General features: G+C 49.2%; 1 protein-coding gene across 1 annotated transcript in view; it reads right to left on the bottom strand.

Annotated features, from left to right (window-relative positions):
• The window catches only part of C3 (complement C3), a 43,523-nt gene that overhangs the window by 4,236 nt on the left and 23,647 nt on the right, over positions 1 to 15,640 (bottom strand). The window contains exons 17-32 of the mRNA XM_017880048.1: positions 14,492 to 14,634; positions 14,184 to 14,396; positions 13,020 to 13,086; positions 12,806 to 12,892; positions 11,814 to 12,017; positions 11,118 to 11,193; positions 10,628 to 10,787; positions 8,254 to 8,352; positions 4,766 to 4,922; positions 4,144 to 4,307; positions 2,950 to 3,108; positions 2,738 to 2,797; positions 2,523 to 2,613; positions 2,351 to 2,402; positions 455 to 542; positions 254 to 343 (exon numbers count right to left, since the gene is read on the bottom strand). Coding sequence (XP_017735537.1) covers positions 254 to 343; positions 455 to 542; positions 2,351 to 2,402; positions 2,523 to 2,613; positions 2,738 to 2,797; positions 2,950 to 3,108; positions 4,144 to 4,307; positions 4,766 to 4,922; positions 8,254 to 8,352; positions 10,628 to 10,787; positions 11,118 to 11,193; positions 11,814 to 12,017; positions 12,806 to 12,892; positions 13,020 to 13,086; positions 14,184 to 14,396; positions 14,492 to 14,634 — 1,910 coding nt within the window. The remainder of the gene's footprint in view (positions 1 to 253; positions 344 to 454; positions 543 to 2,350; positions 2,403 to 2,522; positions 2,614 to 2,737; positions 2,798 to 2,949; positions 3,109 to 4,143; positions 4,308 to 4,765; positions 4,923 to 8,253; positions 8,353 to 10,627; positions 10,788 to 11,117; positions 11,194 to 11,813; positions 12,018 to 12,805; positions 12,893 to 13,019; positions 13,087 to 14,183; positions 14,397 to 14,491; positions 14,635 to 15,640) is intronic.

Raw genomic sequence — 15,640 nt, 5'->3', positions numbered from 1 at the left:
AAAAAAAAAAAAAAAAAAAAAAAGAAGCTGGAGGAGGTCAATGGTCAGAAGATGAGATGTTTATAGAAGATGCTGGGTTGACCCCCTTATTTTGCAAGCTCCTTCCCCTGTCGCCCAGCAACACAGATCTTGTCTCCTCTAGCCTAGGGCTAGTGTGACCCAGAGACAAAAGCAGAAAGGAAAAGAAAAGACCAGCCAGATAGAGGTCAAGATGCCCATGGAAGCCTCCCAGGGAAGGATGATGCAGTCTTACCTTGTCCAGGTAGATGATGAGGGTGTTCCTATCGGAGAAGGCTTTGTCCAGCTCATACTTGGCGATGTATCTGTCAACGCCGTTTGCCAGCTGGGGAAAGGTGGAGCCTGTGAAAAATCCCTCCTGGATCCCTCTCTCCCTGCAGCCTCTTCCATACCCCAGGCTCCTTTCCACTTGTCCCAGCTCCTGAGCCCTTCATACCTGCTTGAGGTCATCTGTGTCTGGAACGAAGCCAGTCATCATGGATATGTCCAGTATAGACATAGTGGCATCCTGGTCTCCCCGGTACCTGGATAGTGCAGAAAGAAGGGCATTGGGTCCCAAGATAGGGTCAGCCCCAACGGTCTGTTCCTGGACAAGGAGGTCTGGTCAGGCACTGAGGCCTCCGATTCCCCCACAATAGCACAGAGGGGCATTACAGTTTTGAGGAAACATTTCTCCAAAGGAAATAAAAAGTAAGGTAATGTAATGGTCAAGGTGATTGATTAAGAGCTCAGACTCTGAACCCAACTGCAGGGATTCAAATTCCAGCTCTAAGCAACATTGGGTGCATGGTTTGACCCCCTCCATGCTTCAGTTCTAGAAAACAAAGGCAAGAATACAGGTGGCCCTCACTTTGCACGATTCAGTTTAGTAACACTAGTAGCCCAGTGACATGGTTCACTTTCAGTACATTGGTATATTGATCATGAGTAGTTGCACATGGTATAAACTTTGTTGCTAACTCTTCAGTCTAGAAATCACTACGTAAATAAAAGATGAGCATCATAATTGAGGGCCAGTTACTGTCACTCCTTTCGAAGTCCATCAGTGATTGGTCACTGAGCTTCTGCTCTTCAATTTATGTACAGACAGCAAACTGTGTAGTGCTGTCTCCCTGTCTCCAGGTGGCTAACTCCCATGAGATTTTACAACAATGTATCACCAAAAGAGGGAACTGGCCAACAAAGATAAAAATGCAGCAAAGAAATGAAAACTGACAATACCAGAAGTGAACTTCAAAGAAGGCATAAGTGGAGTTATCGAAGAATAGCAGACTATGGGGATGTTGACCCTGCTGCCATTTGAGAGATAGGTGGAGTAGAGGAACTCAGTGAAGGCAAAACGTATTAGCATAAATAAGGAAGGTCATGGGGACAAAAAGGATGAAGATGTCCCAGAGGAAGGTTCGTTATAGAATAAAAAGTCACTTTAAGGGAACTCTTGGAGGAATTTTGTGACATGGAAAGCTCAAAGGATAAAATATTGGAAGCTGATCCAAACTTAGAAAGGAGCAAGACAATGTACCAAGGCATAGAAAAGATGTTTACTCCATGTTGTAAATTATACAGAGAAGAAAGCAAGCATTTTTTGAACTAAAGCACTCTCTGTGTCATACAAAAAAAAAATACACCTTGCATCTCAATGTTCTGATGTTTTAAATTACAGTGTAGTCAAATACTCATCTTACTATGTCTTTCATTTTCCTGTATCTTTATAACTGGCAGTATGATAATTTTAAATGTTATAATAGAAACATTTAGGCTGGGCATAGTGGCTCATGCCTGTAATCCCAAAACCTTGGGAGGCCAAGGCAGAGGAATGCTCAAGGTCAGGAGTTCAAGACCAGCCTGGGCAACACAGTGAGGCCCCGCCTCTAGAAAGAATAAAAAATAAAAATTAGCCAGGTGTCATGGCACACGCTTGTAGTCCCAGCTACTTGAGTGGCTGAGGTGGGAGGATCGCTTGAGCCAGGGAGTTTGAGGTTACAGTGAGCTATGATTGTGCCACTGCACTCCAGCCTAGCTGACAGAGCAAGACCCTATCTCTCTCAAAAGAAAACAAGAAAACTTTAAAGGTCATGGAATGATAGTGTACTTTTCTCCATTGATTGCTAAGACGCTTTGACAGTCTCAACTTACATGGTCATTGCTGTGGTCTCACATTGACATGCAAAGCAAGGACTGTCTGTGTTCTCTACCTTATGGTGGATACATAGAACAGTATCAGATACACAGTGTACTTGGAAAGTATTGAATATCATGGATATTATTTGCAAGAATTCTTGCTAGAGATAGAGGGATGGCCAAGATGAACCCCGGTGACCTAGCTTCTTACCTGGTACAGATCTCAAGGATCATAGTGTTCTTGGCATCCTGAGGCCTCTTTTCTAGAAACACAGAAGACAGAAAGATGGGAGAGGGTATACCTGTGTGTTGATTCAGGAGGGGGGAAGAAATTAGAAGAGGGGTAGGAGGAAGGTGACAGATAAGGCCTTGATTCCTTTTACCTGTTTCCGGTGCTGGCTTTATGGTGACCTTGAGGTCGAATTTATTACAGGTGAGTTGACCTTTGGCCTTAGCATGGTACATTGTCACCACCTGGTAAGATGGGAGAGGAGACATAATGTCAGGCCACAGGACTAGGAATACTGAGGACAAGAGGAGATGGTCCCTCTGGGGCAGAGGGGCGTGGGCCAGGCAGGTGTGGGTTTCTGTTCCTTACCGACAAGGTGCCTTGGCCTTTTCCTTCAGCTGTGACTGTGAAACCCTCATTTTCCTTGGTCTGCAGAGTGAAAAGAGAGACGACAGCATGTTGGGAATGAAGCCTTCTACTGCCTATGATGGTCACCTCCCCTCCCTCTTGCTTCCCAGGAAATCCTGGCTGGTGTAGAGGGCGACAGCAAGAGTGAGGAGGGCTTGGCTGGGTGACTATACCTCTTCTGATCGCAGGAGGCTGGCAGATTCCCAGTGGATACGGTGGGTGATCTTGGAGCTGCGACTGGGCAGTTGGAGGGACACATCCAGGTTCAGTTCCTTATGGTCAGGGACATCCTTTTGGTATTGAGCCAAGGCTTGGAACACCATGAAGGTGGCCTAGAACCCATGAGAGAGAAAGATGGTGACCTAGGAGCCTGGGGAAGTGTCTAGAATCCAGTGGGGGATAAAGAGGTTCAAATCAGAGCTGGGACATCAAAGAGTTGCCTAAAACCTACTAGCGAGTGCAGGAGTAATAATTGGAGGTTATTGAACTCTGAGGACATGTTCAGAACTCTCCAAGGGACAGAAACTTACACCAGGATTCGGAGATGCTGAGAACATGTCCAGAATCCACCAGAAAGTCCAGATGTGAGACTGAAGGTCTAGCAACCCTGAGGATGTGGTCTAGACCCATCAAGAGGATAGAGTCAGGCCAGGGCTTGGAGACACTGAGAATATGTCTAGAACCCACTCATGAAAAAGAGAATAAAACTGTAGCCAGAGGATACTGAGCATATAATCTACAACCCAGAAATGACACTGTAACACTGAGAACGTGATTGACAGACCACCAGAAAGAAAGGAGGTCAACTGGAGCCTGAAGTTGCTGAAGCCTGAAGTTACTGAAACCATGGCCTAGAACAGGGTTTGCATAATACCCTAGGGTAACTGGGAACATAGTATAGAACCTACCAGTGGGACACTATGACGTCGGGAGTCTGGTAGACCTGGGAACATGGTCTAGAACCCACCAGCAAGACAGGATAAGATTGTGAGATAGTACAACTGGGAACCTGGTCTAGAGCCCACCAGTGATACAGAGTAACATTGTGAGCCTAGTGGAATTGGAAACCTGGTCTAGAACCCACCAGGTGGAGAGAGAGGCTTAGACCTGAACCTGGGCCCTGAGAACATGATCTAGACACCTGGGGCAAGAAGAAGGCTCAACACACAGCTTGGAGTATCCAGATTGTATTCTAGAACCTATAGATGGGTTTGCAACTAAGAAAACTGATTCTCAATTCCACTCCAATCACACTGGCTCGTGGGAAAGAAGAACTGCCTCGCGGGGCCTCAATGTGTTCTCTAGGAGGCCGGTGGGAAGCCACAGGAGACAGGGATGCATGTGCCTGGGGGCTGTAGGCCACTTGCCTGGGTAGAGCCATAGCCACCACCGTAGTATCTCTGTTCATTGAGCCAACGCACGACGGGAGGCACAAAGTCAAAGTCTTTTAGCTGCAGTAGGGCCAAGAGGGCATAGGATGTGGCCTCCACATTGTAGAGCTGCTGACCAGGCTCCTCCCAGCGGTTCTTATCTGCAAAGAGGACACCCCATCCCCAGTGCTCACTGCTCTGTCCAGCCTGGGGATGGCTCAGAGAAAGCTCAGAAAGAGATGCATGTTAGACTTCCTGGTGTTCGGGTGTCCTGGCTGATATTCAAGGCTCTCAGTTATTTGGCTCCTGCCTTGCCTTTCTCGTTTCATCAACTCTCACTTCTCCCTTTGAAATGAATGCTGAATACGCATTTGTTGAATGAATGATGCAACAAACCTTCTTGTGTGGTTTACAATGAGGACCTGCTAAACCTTAGAACCATGCATCCCAGCTCAGCTCAGGGTTATGCATCCCAGCTTGATACCTTAGGACTATCCATCCCAGCTTGGCTTAGGGTCATCCATCCCAGCTCAGCTAAAAGCCATGCATCCCAGCTCAGTATCTCCTGCCCTAAGCTTCAGCCATGCATCTCCCTTCACCCCTCCAGGCCATCCCTCACCTTTGGCTGTGGTCAGAAATTTGTTGAGGAGAGGTCCCTTTAGCCTGCCCATCTGGGCCAGGGCATAGGCAGCAATGGCCACAGTGTAGGATCTCTGTAGGTTCATGTAGTTGGCTTCAAGGAAGTCTCCTGCCTTAGTGATGCTGCCTGGCAGGCTCTATGAGAAAGAGGATCAGATTCTCTGGTCACGTGGGCATTACTGTCACATTAGTAAGGATCATACGAGCAGCACTTCCTGAGAATCAGGGATTTCTATCCTTGGGATATATCTGTCTTAGATTTGTCCATTTCTGAGGATTTCCCAGATATTTTAGCCACCATGAGCTGCCTTGTTGCTGAATATCTATTATGTATCTGGAGAAATCCATGTACCCCATGGTGTGCTGGTGAATGTTTAACAACCAGCTCTCCAGTGGGAGGGGTGACAGATCCTTGGTTTATAATGATTGACAATTTCTGTCGTGTACATACCCCCACCAGGACCAATTTCACAGTGTCAATGTGACATCACTGAACAAAGTGTTGGGGAGATATTCTCCAAATTGTTACTCATAAACTAGTATGGGCCAGATTTGGTACACCACTGTGAACACCTCATCCAGTCATTATCATCATCTTCTTCATCATCATAGCTCACACTTACTCTGTGTCATTCAGATAGCCGCACATTTAATCTCATAAAAACCTGTTGAGAATACTGAGCCCTGAGAGATGCAGTAATTTTGCAAAGACCACCTAGGAAGTAAGTGGCAGAGTTAGGATCCAAAGCCAGCCTTCTGGGGATGAAGGAAGACATGAGGTGTACTGTTTCCTCGTTTCCATGGTGTAAATACTTCCATCACTGATTTCAAGCTACCAATATGGCAACATTGAATGTAGAGTTGGGAAGAGCTTTGCAGTAGCACAGTATTATATAGTATTTTCACTATACAGATCCAATACACATAAATAACCCCAAGAGTATAGATTATGGGAGTAAGGCGTAAGAAGTGATGAGTTGGAGTGTTTCTAACCTTTGTGTTTAATAGAATTTATTTAACTGTAAGTTTTATAACTTAGGTTTTTTGTTTGTTTCGTTGGTTGGCTGGGTTTGGTTTTGTTTTGTTTTGTTTTGTTTTGTTTTGTTTTGTTTTGAGACGGAGTCTCGCTCTGGTCCAGGCTGGAATGCAGTGGGGCTATCTCGGCTCATTGCAACCTCTGCCTCCCGGGTTCAAGTGATTCTTGTGCCTTAGCCTCCTGCATAGCTGGGATTACAGGCGCCCCTCCACCACACCCGGTTAATTTTTAGTAGAGAAGGGTTTTTGCCATGTTGGCCAGGCTGGTTTTGAACTCCTGACTTCCGATGATCTGCAGGCCTTGGCCTCCCAAAGTGCTGGGATTACAGGCTCACTGTGCCCAGCCTGATACTTAGTTTTTAATAATGGTTGTATTTAATGACCAGCTTGAAAAATTTCTGTAAATTTAACTTTTTTTTTTTTAAGATGGAGTCTTGCTCTGTTGCCCAGGCTGGAGTGTAGTGGTGTGATCTCGGCTCACTGCAACCTCTGCCTCCCTAGTTCAAGTGATTCTCCTGCCTCAGCCTCTTGAGTAGTTGGGATTACAGCATAATCTTGACCCCAGGAGTCCGGTTTCACAGCCTGTGCTATACTCTACTACAATGCTGCCATGCTGTAGCAGAAACAAATGTTTTTTTCCTGCCCACTTCCCTCTCTGACATCCACTCCTTTTGTAAGAACTTCTCCCTTTCCATTCAGGTGGCCACAGTGGAAGCAGCCATGTCTGCCCACTGAGACCTACTTTCTGTCCTTAGCTGATTGGTCCAGATGTAGTCATCTGACCCAGGCTGAGCCAATCAGAGTCCTTCCCTGGGAATATGGAGGCCCTAACCTTGATCTGGTATTTTCTCTAATCATTGGCCAAGAACAGAATGAGGGAGATGGGAGAGAGGAGCAAAGCATCCTGGCAGAGTCCCTGAGGCTGCCTTCATCTCTGTATTTGATATCTTTGGACCCTGAACATAAATTCCCCATCAATTTTTGTATAATCTAGGTCACATGTGTGTTATATCTGGGACAACTCAGAGGCCTAAAAATACAGAGATCATTATTTATTACCGCCATTTTACAGATGCACATACTGAGTGAGGCTCAAGGGTGGAAGTGCCCGTGAGTCAGGATTTGAAGTCAGACTTGGCTGACCCCAGAGTCCCCCACCCCCATGCTACTTTCTCTCTCTCTCTCTCTCTCTCTTTCTCTCTCTCTTTCTCTCTCTCTCAAGGCCTTGGTCCCTCTTGGGTGTTAGAGGCAACAGCCCCTGTGTTTGTTTTTCTCTTCACTGGCCCCTCCCCTCTATCTCTTTTCCTAAGAGGGGAGAAGCCACTCGCTAGGGGTGTAATCCTCGGCTTCCCACTTTGAAAGCTAAAGGTTAAAAAACTCACTCAAAACCCCACGATCAGCTAGGCGCAGTGGCTCACGCCTGTAATCCCAGCACTTTGGGAGGCTGAGGCAGGTGGATCACTTTAGATCAGGAGTTCGAGACCAGCCTGGCCAACATGGCAAAACCCTGTCTCTACTAAAAATACACGACTTAGGCCTGGTGCAGTGGCTCTTGCCTGTAATCCCAGCACTTTGGGATGCCAAGCTGGGCAGATCACCTGAGGTCAGGAGTTCGAGACGAGCCTGTCCAACATGGTGAAACCTCATGTCTACTAAAAAGACAAAAAATAGCCAGGCATGGTGGTGGGTGCCTGTAATTCCAGCTGCTCTGGAGATTGAAGCAGGACAGTCCCTTGAACCCGGGAGGCGAAGGGTGCAGGAGCCGAGATCATGCCACTGCATGGCAGCCTGGGTGACAGAGACTCCATCACAACAAAACAAAACAAAACAAACACAATAAAGCCGACAAAGGCATTCCAGACTCTCGGGGGCCCATCTTTCCAAGCTTCTCTGCTTCAGAATCAAAACCAGAGGAAAAAGAGACAGTGATGAGCCAACGGTTTTCACCATTTCCTGTTTGGAGTCATGGATCCCTTTGAAAATCACCTGAAAGATCCTCTGGACTAAGGAAACAGTCTCAGCTCTGTATCCCAAGTTTTCTTTAAAGAAGCAGCAAGGATGCAACCGTACTGATTGTGTAGCAATGATGTAGAAAGCACTTTTGGAAATGGGCGGAAAACCCTCTGAAAATGCTAAAGCAGACAGAAAGAATCCCCACCTTTGATCTCTTTGTGCCTCAGTTCTCTCATCTGCAAACTGGGGATAATAAGAGTAACCTACCTTTCAGGCTGCTAAAAGGATTATGAGACTTAACATGTGAAACTATTAGACGGGGTCTGTATTAGATGAGTTAAGTGCTCAATACATGTTAGGTATTAACATGATTGCACTGGGAGAGCTGCAAATTCCCCGAAGGCAACCTCTCATTCTCCAAGGTGGCTGTGCTCTGCATAGGGTAAGGTAGGGTAGGGTAGGAAGATGGGGGGCACTTACGTTGACCTGCTCCTCACAAATCTCTTTAGCCTCTTGCAGCGAGATGAGAACAAAGGCCGTGAGGGCCATGTCTTTCTCGTTGGTGTTCCGGAATCCACCCTGGGATGGAGAGCAGAAAGCAAGGATGGGGTCACCGGTATGTCCACACATGCCAGTCATCCCCCCTGCAGGTTCAGAATCAGGGGGTCTGGGCAGGGCTGAGTGTCTTCTAGGTGTCACCCCGCTACCCCATGAAGGTCAGACTTCTTAGTATTAATTCATGCAATCATTTATCCTTCTGCAAATGTCAATGAAGGGCCTCTGTGCTGGCACAATGGGTCCAGTGGTTTGATCCATTATAAAACCAGACATAGGCTGTAGCCTTCACAGAGCATTTCTCTAGTAGGGAAGATGGATATAGTCCACCCAGATCCTCAAGAGATATATATATATATATATATATATACACACACACACACACACACACACACATATACATACACACACACACACACACACATATATGTGTATATATATACATATATATATATATTTTTTTTTGAGACAGAGTTTTACTCTTGTTGCCCAGGCTGGAGTGCAATGGCGCAATCTTGGCTCCCTGCAACCTCTGCCTCCTGGGTTCAAGCAATTTTCCTGCCTCAGCCTCCCAAGTAGCTGGGATTACAGGCATGCACCACCATACCTGGCTAATTTTTTGTATTTAGTAGAGATGGGGTTTCCCATGTTGGTCAGGCTGGTCTCGAACTCCTGACCTCAGGTGATCCACCTGCCTCAGTCTCCCACAGTGCTGGGATTACAGGTGTGAGCCACTGCGCCCGGCCAAGAGGTATATACTTATAAAGTGGATGAGTTCTGTGCAGGGGAAGAGGACATAGCAGTGAGAATGAAGTGTGGGAGTGTGACCCAGTTGGGGAGGTCAGAAAAAGTGTCCCTGAGGGAGTTAACTGTCACAGAGGGCAGGGATTAGCATACTAGGTGGCAGAAATAGCATGTGCAAAGGCCCTATAGCACAATAGAGCAAGGCTCCTATCAATGGATGGAGCCTGGAAAGAAAAGAAAGGCTGGAAGGCTGGAAGCCTGAAAGGTGAGACTGAGGCAGTGATTCTCCATCTCAAGCACACATTTGCATCACCTGGAGGAATGGGGGCACTTTTAAAGACTCAGATTCCTAGGCTGGGTGCAGTGGCTCATGCCTGAAATTCCAGCACTTTGGGAGGCCAAGGTGGGCAGATCACCTGAGGCCAGGAGTTTGAGACCATCCTTGCCAACATGGTGAAACCCGGTCTCTACTAAAAATACAAAAATTAGCCAGGCATGGTGGACAGGGCACCTGTAATCCCAGCTACTCAGGAGGCTGAGGCAGGAGAATTGCTTGAACTCGGGAGGTGGAGGTTGCAGTTAGCCGAGATCAGGCCATTGCACTCCAGTCTGGGTGACAAGAGCAAAACTCCATCTCAAACACACATACACACACACATATAAACACACACCCCTCAGATTCCTGGGTCTTGCCCCTAGAATTTCTGATTCAGTGAGTCTGGGGTCCGGTCTCAGAATATGTTTTGTTTTGGACAGGGTCTTGCTCTGTTACCAGCCTGGAGTGCAGTGGCATGATCATGGCTCACTGCAGCCTCGACCTCCTGGGCTCAAGCCATCCCCCTGCCTCGGCCTCCCAAAGCGCTGGGATTATAGGCATGGGCTGTCGAGCCCAGCCACAAAGTGTGCATTTCTAGTAAGTCATGGGTGCTGCTGCTGCTGCTGCTGCTGCTGGTCTGAGGATCACACTTGGAGAACCAGTGCTTGAAGGAGTTTTGTGTTTAAGAGCTATAGAGGGAGCCACAGGACTTTCTAAGGACTGATCCAACTGGATTTGAAAAAATCACCCCAGCTGCTATGTGATGAGTGTCTGAGAGCCCACAAAAGTGGGGGCCACCAGGATGATGCCCAGGAGGTGGCTGCTACACGGTCTCCAAATAAGGAGGGGCGGGGAGAGTGTTACTTGGACCAGGGGCTGGCCATGAGGATGGAGAGAAGGGGGTGATTCCTGTAACACCATGGGAGAATGCAGGTGTTGCTGGATTGAGTGTGAGAAAGGGATTCCCAGGCAGGACCCCTGCACTTGGTTTAATGAAATGCTTAATAATTTCTGAGCAAGGGGCCATGCATCTTCATTTTGCACTGGGCTTCGCAGGTCTCTGGTGTTTGCAACGCTGGAGTGATGCCTCTGGCTCATTTATCTCCCTGCCCCCACCCCCACCCCAATATTTGCAGAGAATTGGGCGGTGGGTACATGGAGGTAGGATCTCTCTCGCGTTCATCCTGTGAGACTCAGGAGCCCCTCTCTTCCATTTTGCCTTACATCCCAGCCTCTTACAGTCATTTCTTGATGTATCACGGGCGCATCCTCCTGGAAGACTCCATCCGGCTTCTGCTTCTCCAGGATCAGCCATTTAACAGCCCCGCAGAGGACCTGGGAGTCTATGGCAATGAGGTTGACAGCCAGAGAGAAGACCTTGACCACGTAGGCGGTCAGCCTGGGGGTGGGCACAGAGCGTGAGCCAATCGGCTCCGAGATCCAGAGACTGCCATGCCACCCAGCCAATGAGCAGGTGGGGAGGGACCAGGGCCTGGCCCAGTTTGCCTCGTTTGCTTTCCCAGGTCCCAGGACCCAGCTGTTGCATGCGGTCCGTGCTTAAGGTTGCTAAATGACCGCTGGTCATTCAGCCAGCGCCTGCCTGGACTCTGCAAGTCCAGGGCTGTTTAGGCAAGGCTGGCCTAGGGGACCACCCCTGGCCAGGGTCCAGGCCCTGCTGGGGGTTGAGAGTGGAGGGTCTGCACGGCCTGAGCTGGCTGTTGGGACTCACCAGGTGCTGGGTGCCCGGTTCAGGAAGGCCGCATAGGCAGAGCTGGGTTGTCTGAAGGCCAGCTGCTGGGTATACCCTGTAGGGAAGAGAGAGTAACCCCCAAAAGAGCCGAGGCTGAGCAGAGGGGGCACGCCAGAAAGGGCAGCGGCGGGGTGCAGAGAGGGGACGGGGCTCAGGGTCGGGCAGGGATTCTGGGAGGAGGGGACCTTAAAGAGAGAAGGACTGAAAGGCGGTGGGGGATCAGAGCGAGGAGGGGGAAGAGTTCTCAGAGGACAAGGGATTCAGAGAGGGGAAGGATCTTGAGGGTGGGGGGCTTTCAGGGCGGTGAGGGGTCTCAGACATGGGGTGGAGTCTCAGGGAAGAGGCATGGCCTGGAGAGGACGTAGGGCCTCAGATGAAAGTGGCTGGGAGAGGAGGTGGGACCTCACAGGAGGGTTTGGTCTTGAGAAGAGGTGGGGCCTCAGGGGATGGGCTTGGTCTTGAAAAGAGGCAAGGTCTCATGAGCCCGGCCTGGGAGGAGGCAGGGCCTCAGAGGGCGTGGCCTTGAGAAGAGGTGGGGCCTCAAATGTGGGGAGTGGCTAGGAGAGGAGGTGGAGCCTCAGGGGAGGGCGTGGTCTTGAAATGAGGTGGGGTCTTAAGGGAGCGGGGCGCTCGGAAAGGGGTCCCTGGGGTCTCCAAGAGGGGCAGGGAGCCCACCCTTCTTGATGAGCTCCAAGGCCCCCTGCCGCTTCTCTAGGCCGAACTTCTCCCACTGTTCCGTTTCATCCAGATAATGCACAGCGATGACTGTGGGCGTCATGCTGATCATGTTCTGTTCCCCGCAGCCCGAGGGGGTCACGATGAGATGTTTCAGCCGTTCCGCATCGATGGCATCCTCTGTCATCTGGGCCACGGGGGTCCCTGCAGCAGGTGGGAAGAGGACGTCGCTCAAGCCGGGTAGGTGACCCACCTTGGGGTGGGGGATTCCAGCCTCCCAACCAGCCAGGTCGAAGGGGTCAGGGACAGGAGAGTGCTGGGAGGATGTGACTGCGGGGAGGGGAGGCTGCATGGCTGAGTGGCTGTTCGGGGGTCTGCACTGTTCGGAGTGGGACATGCTTCACGCGATCACCCTGGTCCCTGGGTCTCGTTTCACCAGCAGTAAAATAATTCCAGTAATAATATTCAGGAATATTTATATTGCACTTAATGTTACTTCCCAGACTGTTCTAAGAGAACACCATAGAGTATCTCATTTAATCGTCACACCAGGCTGGGCGTGGTGGCTCAAGTCTGTAATCCCACACTTTGGGAGGCCAGGATGGGTGGATCACCTGAAGTCAAGAGGTCGAGACCGGCCTGACCAATATGATGAAACCCTGTCTCTACTAAAAGTACAAAAATTAGCTCGGTATGGTGGTGGGTGCCTGTAGTCCCAGCTACTCGGGAGGCTGAGGCAGGAGAATGGTGTGAACCTGGGAGGCGGAGCTTGCAGCGAGCCAAGATCGCACCACTCCAGTCCACAGTCCATCCTGGGTGACAGAGTAAGACTCCGTCTCCAAAAAAAAAAAAAGGGAAAACAGATCACAGATGGGCTGTTCTAGCTGAAGGGGAAGAGAAAGATATGGGTTAAACACTTCCAGAATGAGATGGAATTTGACTCCCTCCATGCCCTACTGAGACCCATGGGGTCAGGGTCAAGGGCAGCTCACCTTGCAGGAGAATTCTGGTCTCAGACTCCGTGTCCGGGACTTGGTCACTGAGGTCTGCAGGTGGGACGTCCTCTCTCTGCACTCCTTCTGCAGGGTGAGTGAGAGACACCGATGGCTCTAGCTCCCTCCTGCTCTATCCTACCTCACTAAACCCAGGTCGCTTCCCCCCCTCACCCCGCCAGCCCCTCAGCCCCTACCCCTGCAGCTGGCTCACCTTGGCCCAGGCGTTCTGGATCCAGCGTGCGAACAGCCACAGTTTTGTTCATTCTGATTCCTTCCGGCTACGCAGTGTTGGAGGTGGGGGGAGTCATTGGATGAATAAAAGAACAGACAGACACACAGATGGTCAGCAGGGCACTGTCCTTAGAATTACCCTGGCATAGCCAGGCGCAGTGGCTCATGCCTGTAATCCCAGAACTTTGGGAGGCCAAGGTGGGTGAATCACGAGGTCAGGAGATCAAGACCATCCTGGCTAACACAGTGAAACCTCGTCTCTACTAAAAATACAAAAAAATTAGCCGGGCATGGTGGCGGGCGCCTGTAGTCCCAGCTACTCGGGAGGCTGAGGCAGGAGAATGGCGTGAACCCGGGAGGCAGAGCTTGCAGTGAGCCGAGATCTTGCCACTGCACTCTAGCCTGGGCGACAGAGCGAGATTCCGTCTCAAAAAAAAAAAAAGATTTACCCTAGCATAGGTGTCAAAGCATCTGACCCCAGCCCCTTGCCCCCAGTTGTGTGATTAGGGGCCAGTTACTTAACCTCTCTGTGCCTCAGCTTCCCTCCGTAGAAGGAGGAGGCCATATAAACACCTACCTATTGTGTTGTGGTGTGAATTTATCAGAAAGTTATAAATCAATAAGGAAATAACATAATCTTTTGAATTCTTTTTTGAGACAGGGTCTCAATACAATAAAATAGAAAAATTAGCCGGGCGTGGTGGCAAATGCCTGTTATCCCAGCTACTCAGGAGGCTGAGGCATGAAAATCGCTTGCACCCAGGAGGCAGAGGTTACAGTGAGCCGAGATCACACCACTGCACTCCAGCCTGGGCAACAGAGTGACACTCTGTCTCAAAATAATAAATAAACAAACAAATAAATAAATAAATAAATAATCTTTTGAATTGAGTACAAAAAAATTATTGATTGGTGATGGTTGATGAGCTTTTCAGCACCCCCTAAAATTCTATGCCTGGGGTTATCTCACTCACTTTACCACAATCCTGGCTCTGCTTCTGAAATTCTGGGACTGCCAAATTTCCTAAGCCAGACACTATGATTCTTACCGTCTCAGAGCCTGGATCTGCGACCTGAGTCAATAGTAGGAAGACCAGGAACCCTCTCTGAAGGACAAGGGTTTGTGGGTGCCCCAAGCACTCACCACGACCTTCAGGGACTTCCTGACACCGTCACTGATGAAAAAATGGTAGACGGCAGCCTTGACTTCTACTTCCTGCAGGCCGGTCTTTAGGGGCACGATGACATAAGGAACGGACAGCGAGGACTTGGGGGGGATGGTTACGGTCTGCTGGTGACGCCTCTTGGCGGTGGCCAGGCTGCAGAAGGCTGGATTGTGGAGTAGTTCCACCCTCACCTGCCAGGGAGAGAAAGTATCAGGGCAAGTGTGTGTGCAACAGGCTACCTACCCCCTTGCAGGCTCCATGAAGCTTCTGCCATGCTAGGACCCACCTTGAGCTCTTCGTTCTGCCGGTAATTGTAGAGAACGGCTCGGATTTCCACCTGCTCGTTTCGAACAACAGAGTAGGGTAGCCGCAGGTCGATGAAGAAGTCTTGCATTACTGTGACCTCGAAGGGGTCTGCCACACAGATCCCTTCCCGGGCAGAGACAGAACATGGAGCGTTAAGGTCGGGGAGTGGACAAGGCGAGACTCCTGGATCTCAGCTCTTAGTCCTCACTGCAGGAGCTCTCCCTAACTCAGCCTGTCTTTGCAAAAGCCTATGAACTAAACGCTGTCAATGGTGATAAATGACAGATGATCGTGGTGGTTGGGAGTTACCATATTTTGTTATTATTATTATTATTATTATTATTATTTGAGACAGAGCAAGACTCTGTGACTAGGATGGAGTGCAGTAGCGCCATCTCGGCTCAACGCACCCTCCGCCTCCTGGGTTCAAGCGACTCTCCTGTCTAAGCCTCTCGAGCAGCTGGGACTACAGGCATGCACCACCATGCCCAGCTAATTTTTATATATTTAGTAGAGATGAGGTTTCACCACATTGGCCAGGATGATCTCGATCTCTTGACCTCGTGGTCCACCCACCTCGGCTTCCCAAGTGCTGAGATTACAGGCGTGAGTCACTGCGCCTGGCCGGAGTTACCATTATTTAATGATTTGCATTCTGTTTGTAGTTTGACTCAGAGATCTACATGTAGGAAGAGAAATCTCCAAAACATATCCGCATCTCTGAAATGGTAGCCCCAAGCCGTGGGTGAGAGCTGAGCACTCAAAATGGGGTTTGCTCAAGTGAGAAACTGGATTTGTACTTTTATTTGAATTACTTGTTTTAAAATATATTTAATTTCATTCAGATGTAAACTTTAAACCTGATGATCTAGCTATGTGTGGTGGCTCATGCCTGTAATCACAGCACTTTGGGAGGCTGAGGCGGGAGGATTGCTTGAGCCCAGGAGTTCAAGGCTGCAGTGAGCTATGATCACACCACTGCACTCCAGCTTAGGCAACAGAGTGAGATCCTGTCTCTAAAACCAAACCCAGTGAAACAAAACACACAAACAACCGATGCTCATTGTAAAAATATGAAACACCATTGAATTGTATATTTTATTATTATTGCTATTTTTTTTTTTTTTTT

Source organism: Rhinopithecus bieti, unplaced genomic scaffold (assembly GCF_001698545.2).
Source record: "Rhinopithecus bieti isolate Rb0 unplaced genomic scaffold, ASM169854v2 scaffold_10589, whole genome shotgun sequence".
Taxonomy (NCBI): Eukaryota; Metazoa; Chordata; class Mammalia; order Primates; family Cercopithecidae; genus Rhinopithecus; species Rhinopithecus bieti.
The sequence above is the reverse complement of the archived record's forward strand: the minus strand, read 5'-3'. Positions and strand labels throughout refer to the sequence as shown.